Source organism: Ischnura elegans, chromosome 9 (assembly GCF_921293095.1).
Source record: "Ischnura elegans chromosome 9, ioIscEleg1.1, whole genome shotgun sequence".
Taxonomy (NCBI): domain Eukaryota; kingdom Metazoa; phylum Arthropoda; class Insecta; order Odonata; family Coenagrionidae; genus Ischnura; species Ischnura elegans.
In genome coordinates, this window is record NC_060254.1 from 38,703,944 (window position 1) to 38,717,738 (window position 13,795).

The 13,795-nt window shown below is 35.9% G+C and overlaps 1 protein-coding gene across 1 annotated transcript in view; it reads right to left on the minus strand.

Annotated features, from left to right (window-relative positions):
* Window positions 1-172: 172 nt before the first annotated feature.
* Window positions 173-13,795, minus strand: part of LOC124165991 (exportin-4-like) — a 36,464-nt gene continuing 22,841 nt past the window's right edge. Inside the window, exons 16-23 of the mRNA XM_046543561.1 lie at window positions 13,594-13,768; window positions 12,607-12,724; window positions 11,908-12,083; window positions 11,071-11,251; window positions 9,414-9,691; window positions 8,853-8,927; window positions 6,720-6,812; window positions 173-3,434 (exon numbers count right to left, since the gene is read on the minus strand). Coding sequence (XP_046399517.1) covers window positions 3,240-3,434; window positions 6,720-6,812; window positions 8,853-8,927; window positions 9,414-9,691; window positions 11,071-11,251; window positions 11,908-12,083; window positions 12,607-12,724; window positions 13,594-13,768 — 1,291 coding nt within the window. The 3' untranslated portion in view covers window positions 173-3,239. The remainder of the gene's footprint in view (window positions 3,435-6,719; window positions 6,813-8,852; window positions 8,928-9,413; window positions 9,692-11,070; window positions 11,252-11,907; window positions 12,084-12,606; window positions 12,725-13,593; window positions 13,769-13,795) is intronic.

The following is a 13,795-nucleotide window of genomic DNA, read 5'->3' on the forward strand; positions in this document are numbered from 1 at the left end:
AATATAATGCCCGATGTTTCCTTTTTCTTATGATGCATCAATGTTCTATCACTATTTAACCAACATGATTCCATCATGCTAAGGTAAAGAACCACTCTAACGGTTGAAAATAATGGACAAGTTTCTTCATAATTATCCACAATTTACCCATAAAATAATTAGCTCAAATAAATGCTTAGGAACTCTGTTTATTAAAAATAGCTCATTATCACAATAAATAAAATGCTGAATGAATGTTGCATATAAACTCCAAAGACAAACATAAGACATTTTTATTCACTAATACTGCTAACATATGAAAATTTGTTTTTCAAGAGCATCAGTGATGGTGATTTCAAATGCATGAGAAAAATTATCTCCAGCACCTCTTGTCATTTCAGGTAGACGTGCTTCACATAAACATTCATTTTGATATATTTGGTGAGAGGAAGAACACAGAAAACAAGTTTGGCCTTGTTAAAGCATCATCTTTAACCTCATTAATACATACATGTTTTAAAAGAATGCATTTAGCTACACTGAGCATTCAGCTTTGCTAGCAAATTGCATGCAGTGACCAGCTAACAAAGTAGCAAACAAAGCCATGTCACTGAGCTGAAAAGTCAACATACAGTGAATGAGAACACACAGTGCCCGCCACCCACTAATCTGACCATAAAGCAACAGAGCAGCAGTACTATAGAAAATAAGGACTGCAGAAAAATTAAGTGCTGATTTCAGAAATATAAAAACAACTCTTGCTCTAAGGCTCACCACAACAATCTCCCATGAACAAAGCAGAAAGGCTACAGAAAGTAGAAAAGCGCACCCATGCATTTTAGGTGAAGCTGGGGTGAGATTCTGTTTTTTACAACACCATAGTGTCACACTTTACAGTAAAATAGCATATTTCACATTCCTCTTATGATTCCATTTTTGAATAATGACCTCACGTAGCGTACCATGCACAAATTTGATGTATGATCAAAAAGAAATTGTAGGGCTTGGTGAGTGAGCCTCCTAACCTATTACTCCATACAATTCCAAGGCATCATCTTAGTGAACATGAAACAGAATCTGGCCCACGTGCTGAGTAAATGTGTTGTCGTGATAAAAAAAATCTGAGATAACTGCTGTTGAATGCACCCATGTTGTCATGAATGACTACCTTAATTTTCAATAATAATTCAATCATTACCCACTTCCAATGAAATGTCAAATACCAAACTGATAAAAAAGAAGGAATTTGTACCTTCAAATATAAAAAGGCCAGCAACCTTTCCATGCCTAGTGTCTGTGTGTTGTAAATTGACTTGCATAAGAGGGACACAAATATCTATATTTCATTTGAAATTCTTAAAAACAGCCTACATGCCCTTTAAAGTCAACACTCTCTCTATGAGAAGACGCTTTAATAAAGCATAAAAATAATTTGCAACAAATAGTTGATCAGGACCTAAGTTGCACAACCCTCACATAGAACATAAAATTTAGAGTATTTTAGATGCACATTCGTTAGTTTTATGAGTACATATGCACAAAGAATATTGAGGTTAAGGATTACACTTGTATGGTAACATCTTGTATGTATGATATAGGTCAATGAAGTTTGCTGTTTGAAAACGCCTGTTCTCATCACATTTTTAATTATCCCACCTCTAACCAATAGTTTGGGAGTAAATGATGGACTATCATATTTATTTCCTAAAGACTTTGAATTTCATATCAAAATTCTGAAATTATAATTTCTTGGCAAGTGGTGATACAAAATATTGACGATCAAAATCGAAAGTTGCCTTTAGGTGATCCTATATGGCCACAGAGGATGTATGTATGTACTCAACTTTTGTTAACAGATAACAATGTGGTCTTTCACAAAGAACCAAAACCACATTTTTTTAAGATTTCAGAAGATGGTGGGGAAAGAGAAGTTACAACAAAAAACATTCTTTCCTAAGTTAAAAAAAACTAAAGTTACTGCCCACTTTTCGTAAGTTGGTGACCTTGAGAGTTCCAATTGATTAGTTCATGCAGGAAGAACATCTCATAAAGGGAAGTTACAGGAGGAAGGAGTGTTAATAACAATGAACCACACAAGACCAAGTAATTGCGGAGAAGTGGCAACTTGCTTGGCAGGAGAATATGGTCTCATCAACTTGTATTTGAAAGGAATAAGGCATTTGATTTTTCACCCCAAATACTTGAGAAGTGAGCTACATATCGAAAGATGGAAAAATATGGGTCCCTTTATTTTCCCAACTATCACAATCGACCGTTGGTGAATTGGTAAATGAGTCCATTGCTAATAATCATCTCTACTTATTTGGCAATGTGTACTCAAGTCCTCTCCACATAATTGACTGCCTGAAAGATCCTTGAAAAACCCGATGAATGAAGAACTTCATCAACAACCAAATCACTTTCAAAACTCATAAATATAGCAAGTAAAATTAGATATACCCAAAGCAATCAAACACTGATAGAAGTGAGGTGGACAGGGTCCACAATAAGTTATGGATACTAAAATTGCCAATGGAAAATACACCCACCAACAAGTTACCCATCGACCAGATATTCAGGTGATTCGTTTGCACAACTTTTTAACGATCTCAAAATTATGTTCGTCTTCATAATAATAAAAAAATATACATTGTTAACAGAATAAGGGATCAATGATCTCCCTCTAAAATTTTGTAGATTTCATTCAGAAAAATTTTAATGGCTTTGTAAAAAATGCAAGAGAAGGAATAGGGTAAATATGTATATGCTCACATTGTGTCATGTGTTATCAAGGACGTTTAATGCACGAATGAGTGAAAATCAAAAACACTATTTCTAAGGAAATTATAAGTTAACATCTAATCCACAGCTTTATTCTATTATTTTTATTAAAAATTCTAAGGGGAAGGAGGTTAGATACTAACTCTTCAGGTTTTATGTTAAATACAATTGTTTCAAACTCTTAGTAACCACTTTCATTATTTCATCTGTGATACAAACTTGTTTTTGAAAAGTTACGTAGAAAATATAAGTCAGCTTTACATCAACTGCTTCAACATTTTAGAAAAACAACCGATCAAAAACAAGTACTCCTTAATTACAAAACGATAGACTGTGCTAAAACATTTTGACATCACAAAAATCTTGCTAAAAATTAATACAAAAAGATAAGTATTTTTTCCACGTGATTTTTTGTAACAAGCAGATGCAAAATATAAAGGCAATATCAGGACACTACACAGCCCATGTCACAACAATGATTACTTAACAAGCAAAAACCCATGGACATTAGTGATAAACTTTTCAAAGTTATCTTTGAATTTGAGTCGATTTTGACGTTCGGTATTTAAAACTAACCCAGTAGTCAGATCAGTGAAAGCTCCAGCTAAACGCTGTGCCACAGAAGGATCAGTTTGTGAGTTTATAAGATCCTGCACCATTTGCTGATAGTCATCCTGGTGAAGATAAGAAATTGATAAAATATTATTACATTTAGAAAAAGGAACACGGCATTTGACTAAGAAGTGAGGACATTCATTACAACTCATGGCCATGAGTTAGAATTACACCACAAATTATCAAATGAGTCAAACTTGAGAAGAAAGAGGATAATTGAAAAATATTTGCTTCAGTTTCTGCAAAATTGCTTGAATATATAAGTGCATAGGCTATGTGACTAATGTGACACTTCCCATGTAACTAAATTTTATTCTTTGATTAGTAGACCAATTCTAGAGTTAAATGCACCACATCTTTGGATGAATAAAAATATTGAAACTGAAATATATATAATAATTAAAGATGGGTCGGTTCTGGTACCCTGTTCTCAGCACTGCTGCTTATTGGCCTGTGGAACCAGTATCTAGAACCGATTGTATTAAGGTACTCTGGAACCAGCTTGGGACATTGGCAATGATTCACATTTGGTGCCCAAAGCCAAAATGCTTTGCAGCATATTAAAGCCCATGGCTAGTGTCTTCCACTAGATTTTTTCAGTTTTCATTCATAACTTAAAACACCATATAGTAACAGAGCATTATCGGCAATTCTATAAAACTCTTTTATATGTTCAATCTACTTTTCGTGGTTGCAATCATGGCAATATAATGATGTCATCAGATGGCAATGAAGGCCGACACACACCTGAGCAGCCACGGTGCATGGCTAAATGACATAGTAGTGTTTGGTGCACCCATATGCACCAGAGTGACCTGACTGATAGCGCTGCTCCCTGTGCAGTTGTTGACCACCATGGTGGCAGCCGAACATCCTTTGAGTTTTGCCGCAGGCCGTGGTGGCTGACACCTAATAAATCACTAATGGGTTGCTTTGACAAAACGCGGCTATGCAAATGCGAAACAGTAGAAATATTTTTTGTTAACGTTGGCATGACTTCATCTTTGCTTCAGTAATCACAGCATGTTTTTTATGTAATCGTCATCTGACAATTACCTTACGAAAATTTTGAATACATTTCGACTCATTGTAACTCTAAAAATTGGTGGTCCTTATGATTACTATGAAATTAATTGATAATCGTAATTATGTATTCGATTTTCTGCAACCGGCAGCGAATATATAATTATAAAATGCATATATCACATTCCAATTGCATTGCATCCACATTTTTTTCTTTTTTCAAGGATTTCAATTTGGCCCAGCAATGCCCTGCAAAATCTAACTGGTCTATGGCATGAAATACACAATGCTACACTGAGGCATCTTTCAGACGAAACAACTTTTTGCTGGCCGCCATTTACATGAAATTCAGGCGGCTTTCAGACAAGACAACTCTCTACAATGCCGTGTGCCATGCCATAAACGGCGGCCGGCAAACATTTGTTTCATCTGAAAGTGGTCTTAGGTGTGTGCATAGCGGCACCCATGCGGCGGACATATCTACCACAAATGCTAAGCTGTGGCCGCTCAGCTAATCCATGGTGTCGCTGTACAGGTGTGTTTTTGCAGTTTAGTGTTGAGGTTATAAGAACTGAGACAGTGAGGCATACGAATAAGTCGTCAATTAAAGTAAGAATTTACGCTACATCACAGAATACAGAATATACCTTGAACTGACTCACAAGTTATAACAAATTAACGGATGATGTTGGCAGAAGTTGAGGGAGTTTCACTATTGATCCTGATGCAATACATTATGTAAACTGTGCTCCTAGCATATTTCATGCGGCCCTTCAAAATTAACATCGACCACTTCTATTTCCAGTGAATGCCTGTTCAGTACTGCAGGCAATATTTCTGTCAAAAAAAAGAATAGTTTAGACCCAGATAGGGTAAAAATGTTGATTTTTTAAAATCAAAACCCGGAGAAAGAACCAGTGGCAGCCTGATGTAATGTGATAAATTGGTTGATCATCCATTCTTTAACAATATGTTATTAAAACTTTATTACTTGGCAAAATGATTACGGAAAGTTTTTTTTACAGAGCTTTCATGCTTATGTACATCTTTAGTGAACTTATTTTCATTCACTTTTTGCGGTTGTTTATTAAATTTGCCATTAATTTAGATAATAAGAGTCCATCCTGGGAACCGAGAACTGATGGGGGAGAACTGGAGCCATACCGAGAACCAAAAAAAAAATTTAAGAACCGACTCAACCGACTAAACAGAAATAGACCAGAGGTCTTTCTTTAATCCAAGTTATCACATAGTCACTCATTACAGTCCGGCCGCCGAGAGTTGTCTGTTGGGTCATTCCATGTCAGTTCATCCAGGCATGACACCCACCGACTCGGATTCAGATATTGCCTCAGGTCAAAATTTGATGTTTTATAGAACCATGTTTTTGACGCAAAATTTTCTAAAATCTTATGAAACATACGAGTATAGAGAATTTCCAATATCCCTTATGATATTTTTAAATTAGTTTTTGGAATCCTCATGACTTCTATAGTAAACCTGCAAATTTTCATAAGAATCGGATGAAAACTATGGCTGAGACAAATTATTTCCCTCCGGAGGTACAAGTGCCTCTGGAGACCGCATTCATTGAAAAACTGCAGTTTCACCCAAACTTCAAATGGTCGTGAAAAAAAAACTATTAGCGATAGCCAAGAAATATTTTACACTGTTTCATTCCTGCATGGAAGGATGAAAATTGGCAAGTTTCATCAAAATCCGAGTCGGTGGGTGTCATGCCTGGATGAACTGACATGGAATGACCCTGTTGGCATTTAGAAGGGTCGAGTTCAGGGTAGGGGGCAAGGTTGCCAGGTAAGATAGGGAAACGCCCACCTCACATGTAAACAAAAGGGTTCCGTGAAGAAAGGAGGCAGACGGGATGATTGTGAAGGACCCAAGGGAAGAATCCCCTGCTTAGTTGATTCAAAGAAAGGGCTTGTAACAGTACTTCATATGCATGTGACAACATTGTATGACTGGGCAAGGGTGTGAGGTGCGTTTGGGGGACAGCGATTGGCTGCAAACCGTGCTGGTGCAGGGTTATCCGCCCCTACTTTTGAACTTCCATCGGACAGCTCTCGCTGGCTGGACTGTGACTACTAAGGACATTAATCGCAGTAACTCTGTTTTTCATGGTCGATAAATGGTAGTACACCACTTGATATACTAGCGTACATATAAATAGTCCAAATATGATTGTGAAGTACATATACAGTGTTCACTCAAAATAGATAAGAATTATTAAATTAATCAACCACCATTAATTTGAGTAAAACTTATGGCATTTTTTTTTTTAAATGGGTGCTCTGGAATCTTACCTGATAGCAGCATATTAGAACGTACATGGCAGCGCTTGCATTGGGTATGAGATCCGAGTTGAACTGCTGAGTGAGGATCGAACTCATAAATAACTGAAAACAATAAAGACAGAATGTAATGTTCACTAACAATATAACTATGATCGTCAAATTTAATATAGCAGGAAAATTTCCACTTTTTTCTGTCTATTCAGACAATTAAATAATGTGCTCAATCAGCAAAATTCAAGACCTTTTTTTTCTTATCAATTTTACTTAAGCTTCATAATCATGCTTTCTCACAACCTTTTGCTCCCATTTCAAAGAACAACTGAAAGCTTAAAAGTGGGCCATGGATGAGTTTTTTTTTTGGGAAATGAGCACCAACAATCTTTTGGAGACATTTCATTCCCAAAATTACATACGAACACACAATTTAATGCAAGTGCAATCATATTCTTTGGTGGAATAGCACTGATACAAAATAAAAGCCGTAATTAAAGGTGATGGGAAAATGGGGCTTCATCCTTCACCTTTGGATTAAACGAGTGCCAGATGTAGTGAGCTATTTTCCAGGAATTTTGAGCACTAATTAATTCGAGCTTCCACTGCACATACTTGTGCATGCACGGTGCATGATTTTCTATTGTAGATAAAGCAGACTCCTGATTATCCGGCTGCGGTTTATTCATGTTGCGGATTACCTGTGCATGAGTTCACACTACTTTGATGTTTTCCGCAATCTTTATAAAAAAATAAAATCGGATGCAAGAGCACCAAGATATTTGCATTTTAATGCAAGACTACACTGGGCCTATTATTTCCATTAGAATCCCCTTTATAAAATAGAATTATTTTACTTACTTGGAGACAAGGAATTTTTCAAGTTTACTTGGACGTCTGCTCTAGCATTGCAGACAACGATCAGCGGCCGGAGAAAAACTCTTGATTAATTTTAGAAGATTCTTCAATAGTTAACCATTCGCAAATTAAGAGAAATGTTATCTACGATCTCTAATTGTATATTTTACATTGCAAATTCAGAAGCAATGCCGTGGCCTCGCATACAGTTGAATACAGCCCAAGGGAACTGGAGAATTCGTCGCACTCGGGCATGTTTACACCACGACTAGTCAAGGTCTAAATGGAAGGGAAGGGAATAGTAGAATTGAAGGCAGGGAGGGAAGTGGAAGTAGAGATAGCATGAATCATAGCCAGGCACTTGCCAGTGTAGATAATTTGCCGTAAGTCCTGCTTTCCTATTACTCCTGCTGCACGATGGCATGATCACGCACCCGTTACCTTCCTGAGAGTTACGTGCTCCCTTTTTTCAACCATTGACGTACGCGATCGTGCTCAGTGATCACGGATCAGCAGTTGCATCCCGGGCAACTTGTGCGAGGCGCGGCTACGTGGCGTGGTGCCTGACGTCTATAGTTTCCGATGTCGCGGAGTGGTTTCGAAGCTCTCGTGCAAACCACTTTTCTGAATCCGCGATCTTGCAGCCATGGATGCATGGTCTTTGGAAACTAGGTATTACACGGAGCAGTAAAAGTACGAGAACAATCGCATTATCGCCGCTAAGATTGCGGTCAGGAAAAGAAAGCTCGTTATGATTACGGAAAGCAATCTAAAATAACAGACAATGGGCATAAATAATCCATTTATCCAACCTTCATTGGGCAGAGAACACTTAATCAATGAATTTTTTGCTGCATGCAGCACCTTTTAGTTACTGAAAATAATATTTTTTATTCATACAAAGCCATTCCAATCATTACAGACCTTAAAACCTGAAAAAAATGGCAGGTCCTCATTTAGTGTTTTTCTGCATTTAGTGTTTTAAATTTTGTCCCCCTGAAAAACCTTAAATCAGGATTCTACTGTATTCAATAATTTTATTGGTAGTTTCATGGCTATGAATCAAATGAAAGCTCTAATAGAGAAATCAAGACTCCAATTATGAGAAAGAAGATCAACCACATGGTCTCTAGTTCTAAAATTAAGGATGAATAAATACTTTTTCACCACTGGATCCAACAAAAAAAATTCGGATTGATAAAATATTCACCACCAATAGTAAAATAAAAAATCATGATGAAAGTTGGAAAAAGTGCCCACTTGAGTGAAGATAGGAAAATAAATAAGCCTCACCTTCAGGAATGCTCTTAAATCTTCATAAATTGGAGCTTCATTGAGACGACTGGTAAAAACATGGCTTCCTATGACCTAAATAGAAAGAAAGATTTTAGTAAAATTATTTGTAGAATTAACAAACACATTTTAAATGAGAGCCTAAGTTAAAAATAAGGAAAATACAGCATGGTGACTTGCATATCCTAATTGTATGCACAAAGACAGCCACCTGTGGCTTTAGAACTACATATAAAATTAAGGCCGTATAACAAGCTCCCAAAGGATCTAAAAGCTTTTACAAGTATGATGGCAATCAAGAACAAGGTTAGAGACTTTTTACTGTACCAATGCTTTAACTGAATTGCTGAATACTTAGCCTTGTAATTTCTAATGTACATATCTACGTGTACTTCCTCTGAAATTCTTTATATTTTATCAGCATGTTGTGCTATTATTTATCTTGTAATTAAACTTTGTAAATTCTTGACGTGCCATATACAGTGTACGCATGACACTTGTTTTCAGGCAAATAAAATACATTATATTACGACTTAGCTGTTTGAGGGGAACGAAACTTACTTGAATGAAATCACAGCAGAGGGAGACAGCTTCTGTTCCATAGGAACCACCAAGTCCCAATTGCACGGATGCCAGCAAAGGTTGGGAAAGAGAGCGGGGAAGGGAACACATTTTCCCAGGAAATATTTCACACGCAAAGGTGATAACACTGAAGTAACGAGAACATAAAGATGGGAAGCACAACAGTTCTGGTGAGACAAATGGCATCAAAGTGGAAAGGCCTAACAAAATCACATCCGCTTGAGACACTTGAGGAGCACCAGATTCTGCAAGAGCGTCTGTCGAAGAAAAATAGGAGATTCATAAGAACATACAAACACGAGGAAATACTTAAGAGGGGCAAAAGAATCAGGGAGAGTTAAGAGATATCATATTGTTCACACATTGAAATTTTCTTGTACTACATTACAACTTCATCACAGAATACCAATGCTCAAACATGAGTTCACTTTATGATAATCCACCAAACAAACTACTGCATGGAAATACAGTAATCTCCTGATTATCCATTCCAATGACTGCACAACATAGAACAGATAACCAAAAATACTTCAACTAAAAAAAGTAAAGAGGAATTGATAAAAGAATTTCACTTCATACAACGGATTAAATTAATTTAACAAAAGACTAATTAGTAGACACTTTTATGTGACAATTTTATTACAAATTGTTCATTGTTACGAAGTAAAGTCAAGATCTAGACATAAGGGGTATGTTAATACATGGTAAAGGAAATGATATTGTGAATTTGTTAATGCTACAAAATTACGAACTTAAGTAGCGGTCCAAACAGCATCCAGAGAAATGTTGTTACAAAGTTTGAGAGGGAGGGGAATGCTACTGGGCTGGCTACATGAGCCCCTGATACCTAAAGCAATTCCTTTATTTGCCATAAAGACAAATAGCATAAGCTTTATACAAAGATAAGGAATGCAGTTAATGGTTTGAGGCGTCACTTTGTGATATGGAATAATCCAGATAGAGATCTATTCGAATCTACCCACTTTGACATCATTATCTCCGAATTTTTCTCCTTTCCCAGCACCCGTTATTTTTTTTCTAGCAAAAGAGTATTAATGTGTCTCCCTTTCCCCATTCTGAGGGAGGGGATCTCAACTTTCTGTTTTAACTTTCTAATTGCCATAAAAAAAACATAGATCAATTTTAAAATGCTAAACATTAACAAAAATGTTCATTTCTACTGGTAAGACCACCTTATTCAGATGTGGGAGTAATAGCCTATTAATAACTTATCGTGAGCTAAGACTATTATTCCAAACTGCAATTAAGGTAGTTGGGTTACCAAAACTTTAACAACTTTTCTCAGCAACCTTATACATGAACTTCTTTACTTTGCTTTATGCCACCTGGGCCCTCTGCAAATTTTGGCCTCATTGAGGAAAAGAATCAAACAGACATATATTTCATAAATTATGTAAAAAATAGTAATTTACAATATAAAACCCAGATACCTTATCACAGGATGGAAAAAGTGGAGTTGAATATACATAATTTCTTTTCACAGAGCACACAAAAAAATCTTATTTTAAGATCATGAATTATCTAATATGACTGTGGATCAATGAATCATTTCAGATGATTAGAACCACAATATATCACATAAGGGTGGTAGACTCGCTGAACCAAAAACACATACCAGCTGAGACAAGTTCAATGAATCCATTGAAAAGTAAATTGGTCAAGAGTTCCATTAGGAGGAGTATATCCTGGTATGCTTCTTCCTCAGCAGATGCTTCAATTGTTCTTCTTCCAAGACTACAACTGGCATAGGTCCTAATGAGTTGCAAACACCACTCATACATCCGTTGCGTATCTGTCTGCAATGATAGTTTTAAAAATATAACCTCTGATAGTTTAATAATGTTTACATTAGAGTAAGAACCAATATCTGTTTGGTATTATTTTTTCACTAATGTTCACAGAACCTAAATTAAGCATGATGATATTCCTTACACAAAAATTTATAGGCTTTAAATTCATAAGTGGTCCAAATTGACTTCTCTACTTTGGTGACGCACCCCATATTGTTTACTATGTTTTGAATATTTGGTTCATGTGGAGTGTACTGTCAGCATGTAGATTTGAAATACAATAACTTAATTTTCCTATAGAAACAAATGAGGATCTCCTCAGAGATAAAGTATGTTCAGTAGTGGCACATACAGCTAATTAAGAGATTATCATAATCATTAAAATCATCAGAGATGAAGTCAATTCAATTTTACATAGACACTTATCAATAAACACAAAAACTATATTTTATTAACTCAGGCGAGTAATACATATTGCTGAATGAACTTGGTAAAAGTACGATCAACGTCAGCTCGGGACTGAATGTGAATTATGCAGTATGATTTAAACCATAACAACAAAAATATCAATAAACAACTTTAACTTTTTCTAATTAAAATAGGTATTTAAAATAGCACTGATAACACTGCATTATTATTGTTGGGTTAACTCATGAATATACCTGTGAAAGGTGGTACAGCATGTGCCTCAGAGCTTCACAATAACACTCCAGTATCACTTGAACTAATTGCGAGTAGTTATGAGTGAGAGCAAGTAATGGCGGCAGCTCCCCCAAAATAGGTGCCATGTACTGAAACAAAGAGTTGGAGGTTGAAGCTTGACTGCCCTGAGCTACTCCTGGAAAATTTGAGGGATAAAAAATTGAAGTGCATTAAAAAGTGGACATTATGCATTTTAAATCAATAGCAAGACAATTTATACATGTATGATTATGTCTGGATTAAGGTCACCATATTTCCCTCACATATTAGCCAGAATTGCAAGGATGAAGGGGGTATTAACCAATTTATTAAGTTAAAGACCAATCACAAGTACAAATGTGTAACCTGAAAAACAGAGTATGGTGTCTAAATTTTCACATGCATTAGCCCAAAATAATTAAAGGACATTAAACAAATATTTGGAGAGGGGAATCAAAGATTCCCTGATGATATTGTGCATAATATATTTCCGAATTTTACAATTGAAGATAACCCCAATTTTGGTTTTCACAAAACATGGGGTGAAAGTATAAGTATCTCAGTCACACTTGAGGTCATCTGCTAATTGGCTTCCAAAGGATTTTTTTTTAAGGAGCATCCATTCGCAAAAATGTGTTCCAGTATCACAGCATAGATTCACATGCACTCAGAATATTTACCAATATAAGATTCCAAGAGATTAATAAATTCTGTCCTTATTCTTTCCTGGTGAAAAATACGGGCAAAATTTTCTTGACATATCAGCCTCTTAAATTTCTCCTGAAGAGGTCTCAGCAACTGGAATTCAACATAATATTTTATAAATGTTATTTAATGATATTATGCATGAGCTCCTTTACTGTGTTTTACTCAACCTGGTATGTTAATGATTGCAAGGATGAAGGAAGTATTAACCATTATATTAAGCTAAAGACCAACGACAAGTACTATTACAAGTAAAAATTGTTATTCATTGGACAAAGATACTGAGTAGAAGGTAACAGAAGATGAGAAAGGCCCAAGAATTTCAAAGTCCGAGATAACATAAGCAATGAAGAGCATTCAGAAAAAATTGTTTATAACCAACACATGGTTTGAAAATCATAAGATCAGATATACATGGATGTACCCAGGAGAGCCCACTACCAAATAGATTACCCTATATTAGTAGAGGAAAAATATAGAAATACTGTGAAGATTGCAAACTGTCTGCCAGGGGCTGGTTTTACAAGTGATCATGTTATACTAATGATGTAGATGATAATAAAGCAAAAGAAAATTGAAAAGGCAGAGAAAGTACATAAATGGAATATGGAAAGATTGGAGATTGTAGGAAAAGAAAAAAATGGGTGCATTACTAGACAAGGCAACTATGGAAAGTTAAGATGAAAAGAAGAAGGCAGAAAAACACATGGAAAAAATAAAGAATGCTGTGAAAAGAACAGCAGAAAATGAGATAGGTATTACAAAGGTACAAGAGCTAAGAAACCTTGGGTAAAAGCATAAATGTTTAGGAAGATGAAAGAAAGAAGGCAATACAAACATAGAAGTGAGGAAGAGAATAGAGTCATGTATTACAAATTGAACACTCAATTATCCATCCCTAATTAAAAATTAAATTATTCTACAATAAATAATAACAGATTATAAATGAAAATCTATCCTACCTGACCCCAATATTCTGATCGTGCTTGCTCACTCTCAGCTGCTGCACCAGCCAGTACAAGTGCACGGTATATTCCTCTCTTAGCTGTCTGAGGGATCACGCACTCTGCTTCATTTAAATGAGCCATTTTGGCTAAAATATTCCACAAACCTTCACATTTGAGCACATACGTACCTCTGCAAATAAAAAGGTGGAGCGTATCG